The sequence below is a fragment of the Microtus oregoni genome, unplaced genomic scaffold, assembly GCF_018167655.1.
Source record: "Microtus oregoni isolate MIOR12 unplaced genomic scaffold, Mior012 000023F_ref0000262, whole genome shotgun sequence".
NCBI lineage: Eukaryota > Metazoa > Chordata > Mammalia > Rodentia > Cricetidae > Microtus > Microtus oregoni.
In genome coordinates this window covers 8,393,202-8,403,870 of record NW_024543082.1, presented here as the reverse complement: position 1 = coordinate 8,403,870, position 10,669 = coordinate 8,393,202, and the positions used below count along the sequence as shown (strand labels likewise).

Sequence of the window (10,669 nt, the reverse complement as noted above, 5' to 3'; positions counted from 1 at the left end):
AAAATGAGATATGTCTGCTTCTGGCAGCACCAATCTACTTCAGAGAAGATAATGGGCATCAAAGAAACTCCACATGGTGTTTACTTTCTTTGTGGCAAAAGTAAGCCACTCACTGGGCAAGAAAATGCCCCTGCCTCCACTGCTGACATAATGCCATCCTAGTTAGACAAGCAGGACACAAAATATCCTGCATCACAGAAAGTCTGTCGAATATGCTAGACCTGTAGGCTGAAGATAGATGCCCCAATGTTGCAGAAGAACTTTCGGTGACTGTCCAGGCAGCCAGCTGTTTCTGTTATTACTCACATTTTTAGAAGTCACTTGTTTGCACTTCCTGCTTACTCAGTTAATATTATTTCCTTCTTGGGTCTCTGAGGGAGTTGAAGATTAGATAGTTATAGTTTACCAAAGCAAGTTATGATAGAAAGTAAATTAGGTCTAAGACTTTGGACTCACCAAAATAGGATATACATTTTCTCTGAATTTGTCAAATGCAAATGGAATACACACTGTTGATGTATTTATTGCCTGTATATAGTATATATAGTCATTGTACTTATTGTTTATAGTTTCTTATATTAGTTATAGCCTTTTCATTTTAGACAAAAAGGGAAAATGTAGTGGCGTTTCAATTGTATTTTAATAAATAAAGACTGCCTGAAGATCTGAGAGTAAAACAGTCCCACTGGTCAGCCTTATAGACCAGGTTATGGTAACACACACCTTTAGTCCTGGAAGCCACAATGGCATGCACCTTCGATCCCAGCAGCCACACTTAATCGTGCTTCAGTACACACAGCAAGCATAGGACGTTAGAGGACAACTATGTCAAGCTGTTTTTTGCCTTCCACCTTTATGTAGGTTCTGGGATTGAACTCAGATCATCAGGTTTACAGGGCAAGCATTTTACCTGGTGGGTAAAATGACTTTGCCTAATTTGTACTCTTTTTTTCATTTTTTTCAAGAGAGGGTATGTATGTATTCAGGCTGTTCTGGAACTGGCTCTGTAGACTAGGTTGGCCTTGAACTCACAAAGATCTGACTGCCTCAGCCTCCAGAGTGCTGGGATTAAGGTGTATGCCATCACACCTGGCCAGGAAATTTTACAACAGCTTTTTTGTTTGCTTGTTTGTTTTTCGAGACAGAGTTTCTCCGTGTTGCCCTGGCTGTCCTAGAATTTGCTCTGGAGAGCAGGCTGACTTTGAACTTACAGAGATCTGCCTGCTTTTGCCTCCTGAGAACTGGAATCAAAGGCATGTGCCACCACTGCCCAACTAAAATAGTTTATTTAATTAAAATATTTTTTAGATTTATTAATCTTATTTTATGTATCTGAATATTTCGAATGTATGTACATGCGCCATGTGTCACAGTGTTATCCCTGAAGGTCATTAGACAGAGCTACAGTCCCTGGAACTGGAATTACAGATGACTGTGAGCCTCCATGTGGATGCTGGGATTCAAACACTAGGTCTCTGCCAGCACAAGTGCTCTTAACTGCTGAGCCACATTTCCAGGGCTAATATAGCTTCTCTCTCTCGAGGATTTCTTTACTTTTATGTGCATTAATGTTTTGCCTGCATGTATGTCTGTGTGAGGGTGCCAGATCCCCTGGAACTGGAGTTACAGAGAGTTGTGAGCTGCCATGTGGGTGCTGGGAATTTAACTCGGGTCCTCTGGAAGAGCAGCCAGTGCTCTTAACTGCTGAAACATCTCTCCAGCCCCTTAAAATAGCATTTCTTTTTTTTTTTTTTTTTTTTTTTTTTTTTTTTTTTTTTTTTTGGTTTTTCGAGACAGGGTTTCTCTGTGGCTTTGGAGCCTGTCCTGGAACTAGCTCTGTAGACCAGGCTGGTCTCGAACTCACAGAGATCCGCCTACCTCTGCCTCCCGAGTGCTGGGATTAAAGGCGTGCGCCACCATCGCCCGGCTAAAATAGCATTTCTTAAAAGGCAAAAAAGAAAGAAAACTAGCTTTGTATGTGTCTGTGTGACTTGTTGCAGTCTGTCTTAGTTCCTGAGTGCTGGTATAATACGATCGCGGGCATATTTAAATAAGTGGTTAATTATTTTTAGTTTATTAATTTACTTTTTTTTTTGTTTGTTTGTTTTTTCGAGACAGGTTTTCTCTGTATCTTTGGGGACTGTCCCGAACTCGCTCTGTAGACCAGGCTGGCCTCGAACTCACAGGGATCCACTTGTTTCTTAATCTTTAACTCTTTGATTCTTCTGAGTACTTGAATTAAAGGCATGCGCTACCACTGCCCGGCTAGTTTTAGTTTTTGACACAATAGTAGTAGTAGTAGATGTAGTCTGGGCCCTGTCTTGCTATGCAGTCTCACCTGCGAGGGGGGCCTCCCAAACAGCCGGAATTAAAAACCTTGCGCCACCGTGTCAGGCTAAAACTACTACTTCTTTTTTTTTTTTTTTTTTCTGAAGTTGGAGATTTTTTTTTTAAAGGGACTTTTTTTTTTTTTTTTTTTTTTTTAAATTTTATATACGAGTGCTCTATCTGCACGTACACCTGCATACCAGAAGAGGGCATAGATCCCTAGGAACTGAACTCAGGGCCTCCGGAAGAGCTGCCAATGCTCTTAACGTCTGAGTCAGCCATCTCTCCAGGTCCAGATCGAGATTTAACTCAAGGTTTCGGGTGCCACTCGCGCTATCTCTGGACCATATTTTCAGCTACTACGATTTAATTTTATTTCAAAGGCAAAGGCATAGTGTGACCTCCAGGCTTTACCTGAGAGATACTCGTCTGCGGTCTTCACGAGAAGTGAAAAGACACGTGTAACACGCTGTCTTTTGTCCAAGCTCCCTGCAAAAGGCTGGCTCTAGATTCTAGAACACTTGCCTGCGGGAAATGGAACGGCACGGAACCAAAGCCAAGCCTATCTTTTTGACGGCCACCTCCTCGGGCCCAACAGAACCTTTGGAGATCAGTAACTGTCAGTAATTTCGGTAGAAAGCTGTTGCTAGGAAACCCAGACCCGGCTCCCGGAAGTGACATCATCGCAGGGCGCCCGGAAGGGAATTTAGGGAGGAGAGTCTCTTCCCCTGCCCTATAAGGGGTTTTCCCATAATTCTTTCTTTCTCTTCGCCATCTTTCCTCCGGCCGGGCGGCAGCTCCCATCATGAAGTAAGCGATCTCTGTTTCTCTCAATCCGCCTCCATCCTCCGGCAGAGGGCCAGGGGATGGCTTTTCTTTGCGGTGCACACCCTAACGGGATCTGGGTTTTCCTTCCAGGGTCGAGCTGTGCAGTTTCAGCGGGTACAAGATCTACCCCGGACACGGGCGGCGCTACGCCAGGACCGACGGGAAGGTAAAAAGCCGGCTGGGCCGAGGGAGTGTAAGGCCGGTCGGCTGGCCTGGGGAGCACCCCGCCGGCCACGTGTCGGGTGGGAAACCTGGGTGAATACAGATGGGGTGTGAATCAGGGAGGGGAAACGCGCGGTCTGTGTAACTAATAGCCATAGAAAGGGAAATGGCCAGGACTCGAAGCTGGGCTGCGCGTCTTTTTGAGTCTGAAGGGATAAAAAGCCAGATTTAATCAAAATTTAACGCCATCCGACCCTTGGCGACGAGTGTAGCTTCCCCTGCTCTTGAGAAAAGATGAAACGTGAAGACCTTGATGCCACCCTGTTACCTGTCACTTGTGTCCCAGCCAAGATGAAAAAAACTAGACTAAAAATCGTGAGGACTTTTCAATTTCAGCGTCTTATACTTTGTATAAAAGGTGTGACTAATTTATGGATTTGTTAACCTCAGGTTTTCCAGTTTCTTAATGCAAAATGCGAGTCCGCATTCCTGTCCAAAAGGAATCCCCGGCAGATAAACTGGACTGTCCTGTACAGAAGGAAACACAAAAAAGGACAGTCGGTAAGTGGCTTACAGCTTGCTAGCCTCTTAAAATTGCGCTGTCAGATCTTGCCATGTTAAATCTTGATTAAATAACACTTAAAACTTGAAAGCATCAAACAAGTGACAGAAATTACAGAACTAGATGTCACCTTGTATACCATAGTCTTGGGGCCCCTCTGCAAGTTTCATTGTAGAGGCCCTTGGGATATGTATGGTATTGGCAGTGGGTAGAGGTGTGGTGGGTAGTTCAACAGTTTAGGTAGTCAGGCTTGGCTAGTTACTAGCTATGCTATAGTAAATAAATAGCACTGGGTGTAGCATACGTTCCTTCGGAACGGTGGACTGCTCTTGGAATCCCAGTGTTTCGGGGTGGAAGCAAGAGTTTCAAGGGCAACCTAAGCAAACCTTGTTTCCCAAAGCAGAATGCACAGTTGGTGGAAGGATTCATTTCTAATTCCATTTACTAAATCTGTTTGGATGTCGCAATGGGCATCTTCTAGGTGTTGATGAGGGTGTAGAGAAACGTGAATCTTAGTATCCTGCTAAAGTGGAATGACAAATGCCTTGACAAACCTTTGCTTTAATTCAAAATGTTAATTTTGTTTTGGTTTTTGAGACTTTTTTTTTCTGGAACTCTGTAGACCAGGTTAACAAAATGTTAAATTTAAAAAATTCTAACCACTGGCAGTTAGTTACATTCTAAGTATCAAAAGCAAGTACTCAAAATTTGGTGTTGAGCTCTTGGAAGGCTGAGGCAGGAGAATTGACTTTGAGGCCAGTCAAGGCTGCAAACTATCTCCCTTATCTTCAAAAAAGATGTGGATGCTATAGGTTGAATGCTTGAAGCTAGAAAGTTTGCTATTGTGGGGGTTCCTTGTTTTTTCGAGACAGGGTTTCTGTCTTGCTCTGGCTGTCCTGAAACTTGTGTTTCGCCTCCTGAGTGCTGTGATTAAAGGGGAGTGCCGCCACTGCTTGCTTTGGGGTTCTTAAAAGATAGCTGGGTGATGGAAATAGTTCTAGTCCTCTTCTAGCCTGAACGTGTTCTTGCTTCATTCCTTTCCTCCCTTTTCTTTTAGCTTTCTTTAAGGGAAAAAAAAGTATTCCTAGACCTGTAATTTGTTGGCAAATCCTCACATGAACTTAGCAGTGAAATTTCCCATTTGTGGGAAATTTGTGGTGGTTGCTCAGCAGCCCCTCTATTGGAGGGGGGCAAGTTTTTTGGTTAGGAATATTCAGCCATAGATAGATATGCAATGGGATATTTAGCCTTTTAAAGAGTGGGGAACAGCCAGCTTTGAAGAAACAGTCTGAGGAAAGAGGCTAAGTTCTCAACCTTCCTTTAATACTAAGTTTTTTGCTACTTTTATGAATTATAAGTATCTGTTTTCTGATGGTCTTAGGTGGGCTAGATTAAACATTGAGCTGGGCTAGGAAAAAGGATAATTCCATGATTTCACTTTAATGAATAGGCAGACTAATAAAGAATGAAATGTAAGGAAAGGGTAATGGAACGGAGAATTGTTTTAAGGATTTTGGATAAGAAATGAAACAAATTTTGACTTTTCTTACTGGAGATTAAATCTTTGAAAAAAATTTTTTATTTTGTTGGTTTTTCAAGACAGGGTTTCCCTGTGAAGCTCTGGCTGTCCTGGAACTCACTATAGTCCAGGCTGGCCTCAAACTCGAAAGATTAAAAGCCTGTGCCACCACTGCTGGGCTACACAATGAGGATGTTTTTTTTTCATAATATCTATGATATATGATACAGATTTCTAGTTTAGAATCTACAACAGACGTTGGGGTCCTGGATAACTAAAGCTTGGTGGTTTTTTAGTATTCACTTCCTAAGCCCTTTTTATAGGTAGACTTGACTTCTTAAGTCTGTAAACAGTCTTCTTAAAATTATTTTTGGTTTTTTGAGACAGGGTTTTTCTGTGGTTTTGGAGCCTGTCCTGGAACTAGCTCTTCTAGACCAGGCTGGCCTCAAACTCACAGAGATCCCCCTGCCTCTGCCACCCAAGTGCTGGGATTAAAGGCATACGCTAACACTGCCTGGCTTTAAAATCATTTTTATAATAGCCTTTATAGACTTATTTTTATGTATGTGAATGTTTGCATGTGTGTACATGCACCATTGTGTGTGCAGAAGTCAAGAGGTAATATCAGGGCCCTGGCACTGGAATTAGAGGTGGTTGTGAGCCACCATATAGTGCTGGAAACTGAGCCTGGGTCTGCTGCCAGAGTAACCAGTGTTTCTACTTGATGAGCCATCTCTCTATCCCCTACAATCATTTTAAAAGTGCCATCTGACTCCTGAAGAGAACCATTCTTCCTGAAAATTGAATAATTTTTTTTGTCCTTTTTCAGTAGCAAAAGAGAACATGATTTGTGATACAAGGTTAAAACAATTTTTTTTTTTTTTTTTTTTTGGTTTTTTTCGAGACAGGGTTTCTCTGTGGTTTTGGAGCCTGTCCTGGAACTAGCTCTTGTAGACCAGGCTGGTCTCGAACTCACAGAGATCCGCCTGCCTCTGCCTCCCGAGTGCTGGGATTAAAGGCGTGTGCCACCACTGCCCGGCAGGTTAAAACAATTTATAACCTGGAAAGCAATGTTTATTTCGTGTAATTGGCATGAATTAATTTGAGTATAATACGGTGGTGGCGCACGCCTGTAATCCCAGCACTCGGGAGGCAGAGGCAGGCAGATCTCTGTGAGTTCGAGGCCAGCCTGGTCTACAAAGGGAGTTCCAGGACAAGCTCCAAAGCTACAGAGAAACCCTGTCTCTAAACCCCCCCCCCCCAAAAAAAATATTTAAGAGCTCTTTGACCAAGAGGCCAGGCATAGTGGTACATACCTAATCATAGCACCAGAGTATAGCAGGACTACACAGCAGTCTGTCTCAAACATATATATAATACACAGAGAAAGAAAAGTTCTTTGACTTTAATTTACATTTCCAAAAGTTATTGAATAAGGTTCATCAACCAGTTTTTGCTTTGTAGGAAGAAATTCAAAAGAAAAGAACCCGCCGCGCCGTCAAATTCCAGCGGGCCATCACTGGTGCATCCCTTGCTGATATAATGGCCAAGAGGAATCAGAAACCAGAAGTTAGGAAAGCCCAGCGAGAGCAGGCCATCAGGTGAGGAACGCTCCACTCTGTCACTGCAGCTATTGGGTGACCAGATGGTTTTTCTACTGTGGGAACCTAGTTTCTTGGGACTGTCAGTTTCAGAAGCATAATGCAGGCCTATACTCTATGATTTGTTAAACCTCAGTACGCACAATTTCTTATGTTAAGCAGACTTGGGTAATGGAATTTATTGACAACTCTTGGGATCTGCTTTTTGTTGAGCTCTTTGCCAAGCTCTCTAGTGAAGCCCCACTAGCCTTGGGTTTAAGATCTTCCTGTCTTGGCCTCAAAGGTTGTACAATTGAGCTGGCTCTGGATAATGGGTTTCATTCATAGATAATGGAGAAGGAATATATGATAATGAGTCTACTTGTCCAAAACTCTAGCTCCTTACCAGGAGCTTTAAGTTGTGTTCTTAAAGAGTAAAGTCTTTGGCTTAATGTTGCTTATGACACTCACTACAGGGCTGCCAAGGAAGCAAAAAAGGCTAAGCAGGCATCCAAGAAGACCGCAATGGCTGCTGCCAAGGTAACTGGGCTCTTCTTTGGTTTCTTAACAATAGGAAAGAAACTTCATCTTTAATACAAGGGTTAGTAAATGATAGGTGCAAGTTTCTATTGGAAATGGTTGTAGCTAATTTCCAAGTCAGTGGTTATATCTCAGGTTTCTAGTGAGTCTTAATTTTAGGTGCCTTAAAAAAGGGAAAATAAGATGATTTTTGTTTGGTTTTGGGTGGGTTTCTGTTTTTTGAAATGTGTTGCTATAACTGAGGCTGGCCTGAACAAGACTTGCCTTAATTTAAGGATGGATAGCCCTGCTGCCTAGATGGATTGTGGGTATGGTCCCTTGTACCCTCTTGACTTCTGTGTTTTGAAGTAATTTTACACTTTGAATGACTGTACAACAGTACAATGAGTTTACCCAGCTTTTTCTAGTGGTTAAAAAAAAACATAAAGCCATTAAGTTAAAAAACAGTTTTTTTTATTTTATTTTTTATTTTTTTTATGTTTTGTTGTTTTTTTTTTTTTTCCGAGACAGGGTTTCTCTGTGGCTTTGGAGCCTGTCCTGGAACTCGCTCTGTAGACCAGGCTGGTCTCGAACTCACAGAGATCCGCCTGCCTCTGCCTCCCGAGTGCTGGGATTAAAGGCGAGTGCTGGGATTAAAGGCGTGCGCCACCATCGCCCGGCACAGTTTTTTTATTCTTTTTTTTTTTTTTTTTTTTTTTTGGTTTTTCGATTGGGTTTCTCTGTGGTTTTGGAGCCTGTCCTTGAACTAGCTCTTGTAGACCAGGCTGGTCTCGAACTCACAGAGATCCTCCTGCCTCTGCCTCCCGAGTGCTGGGATTAAAGGCGTGCGCCACCACCACCCAGCCAGTTTTTATACTTGAGCGGGCAAGATGGCTCTGCCAGTAAACGCACTTGCTGCTAACCCTAATTTAGCCCTGGGTACACAATGTGAAAGGAAAGAACCAACACTGAGTTGTACTGACTTGCATACGTGTCATGCAAGACCCTGAGCCCTCAAGCATAATAAAAATGCTTAAAAATAATCATTCTGGGTCAACAAGATGAATCAGTGGATAAAGTAGGAGAGCTAATTTCCCCACACGACTGTGAGCTCTACATGTGTTGTGCTGTGGTGTGTCCCACCCAAGAGAAATTAAATGCATCATACTTAAATGACTGTAGTAAGTAGTATGAGACTCAAGTCCCAGCACTTGTGAACAGTGGAGACAGGAACAGTTCAAAGCCAGCCTGAAGATCCTTCAAAAATAACCCAAACTTTGTTACAATTCAGGGCCCTATACTACATTATATCATCTTACTGCCCAACTTGTAATGCTATTACATGGTGGAAAGGAACTTTAAATATGGGTTACTGTGAAGTTGGTAATGATGCAGTTAAATTACTAAGACAGTGAGGGTATGTAAAGAATCTCGACCATGAGGACAAAGTGACAAGATTCCATGGAATAATGCCCTGTTGTCTTTTTACAGGCCCCCACAAAAGCAGCACCTAAACAAAAGATTGTGAAGCCTGTGAAGGTCTCTGCTCCCCGAGTTGGTGGAAAACGCTAACTTGGTAGATCAGAGTTCTGAATAAAGTCCATTTCAAACTCTAGGTGGTGTTGGATTTTCTTTTCCCTTTCATAAAACATGTTGTATCGGGGGAGGGTGGCTTAGCCACAGACTGTATGTTTAGGTTGCCTGAGTTCCTAACGTTCAATCTCCTGGCCATGCTCTCTGTTGCACACTTTTAAACTCAGGCGGCAGGGACAAGTGGATCTCTGAGTTCCAGGACAGCCAGAACTACATAATGAGATGTCTGGAAAACTTTAAATTTTTTTTTATCTTAGCAATAATGCCTAATAAAACATTAGTTGAAGAGATGGCAAAAAAAAATGATATGGGTGTGAGCTGTGTGTGGAGCACAGCTATGATCCCAGCATGTGGGAGACATGAAACCTCTTACTTTGCGTATTTTGTCTTGTTATTTCGAGACAGGGTTTCTCTGTCCTGGAACCTGCTTGTAGACAGGCTGACGCTGACCTCTAACTCAAAAGATCCACCTGCCTTTGCCTCCCAATTCCTAGGATTAAAGGCATGCACCACCATCACCTGGCTCCCGAGAAACTTCCTCACTATCCCTCCCCCCGCCCGAATGTAGGGTTTCCTTGCAGTGCTAGGGATCAAACCCAGTCAATTGCATTTAATGGGGAAGCATTAAAGGCATATTACTTTACATATTACAGGCATATTACATTACAGAGCTTTCAGTTGTTGGCAGTATTTTGTTAATCTAGATTTTGTTAAATTCACTACCTTTGTTAGTCAAAGAATTATATTGGGTTTGCCTTCAATTGACTAGTGCTTCAGCTGTCCTTGGCTCTAAGGAGTTTAAGATTAATCTGTTCCTATGATGAGCAGTGAAAACTACTGCTGGAAGGTCCAGAATGTCTTACTGTCGGGGTTATATATAGCAGTGCACCAATACATCCAGCTGTTATTGAGATGTCTGGCTCTGGCCGCCCTCCGTTCCCAGTTCACCTACTACTACCTCCTGGGTGTTAGGATTTAAAAGTCAGGTGCCACCACACCCACCTGTGTTCTTTTGAGAACAGTTAAGAGTCATACTGCCTACTCTGGCCTCCAGCTCAGTAATTTTCTTTTTTAAATTTTTATTTTTAAAAATATTTATTTATTATGTATACAATATTCTCTCTGTGTGTATGCCTGCAGGCCAGAAGAGGGCACCAGACTATTATAGATGGTTGTGAGCCACCATGTGGTTGCTGGGAATTGAACTCAGGACCTTTGGAAGAGCAGGCAATGCTCTTAACCTCTGAGCCATCTCTCCAGCCCAGCTCAGTAATTTTCTTACTGGAGTATTTGAATTACAGTTCGACACCATGTTTAGCTTTTGAATTTTTGGTTTTGGAAACTTTTTTTTTTTCTTTGTATTTCTGGCAACCTTGGAACTCTGGACCAGGCTGGCCTCAACTGCGTAGACACGCCTACCTCTACCTCCTAAGTGTTAGCATTGAAGGCATGTGCCATCAGCACCCAGCTCAATATTGCTTAAGTATGGAATACTGTACTTGTTTCTTGAACTAAAAGTAATAAAGCTGTATCAAATTTTAAATTTTCTCATTTCAAGGTCACCTTGGCTATGCCCTG

The 10,669-nt window shown here is 42.5% G+C and overlaps 1 protein-coding gene across 1 annotated transcript; it reads left to right on the top strand.

The window, feature by feature from the left end:
- The first annotated feature begins 3,058 nt into the window (after positions 1 to 3,058).
- Positions 3,059 to 9,113, top strand: Rpl24 (ribosomal protein L24). Its single transcript, XM_041673159.1, has 6 exons — positions 3,059 to 3,138; positions 3,247 to 3,322; positions 3,769 to 3,879; positions 6,864 to 7,000; positions 7,456 to 7,519; positions 8,990 to 9,113. Exons 1-6 carry the CDS (start codon positions 3,134 to 3,136, stop codon positions 9,068 to 9,070), a joined length of 474 nt encoding a protein of 157 aa, XP_041529093.1. The 5' UTR covers positions 3,059 to 3,133; the 3' UTR covers positions 9,071 to 9,113.
- The last annotated feature ends 1,556 nt before the right edge of the window (positions 9,114 to 10,669 follow it).

Excerpts from the sequence above, each read along its gene's own strand:
- Rpl24 (XM_041673159.1), top strand. Across the intron at positions 3,880-6,863 it reads AACACAAAAAAGGACAGTCG|GAAGAAATTCAAAAGAAAAG; the intron begins GTAAGTGGCTTA and ends TTTGCTTTGTAG. Across the intron at positions 7,001-7,455 it reads CAGCGAGAGCAGGCCATCAG|GGCTGCCAAGGAAGCAAAAA; the intron begins GTGAGGAACGCT and ends CACTCACTACAG.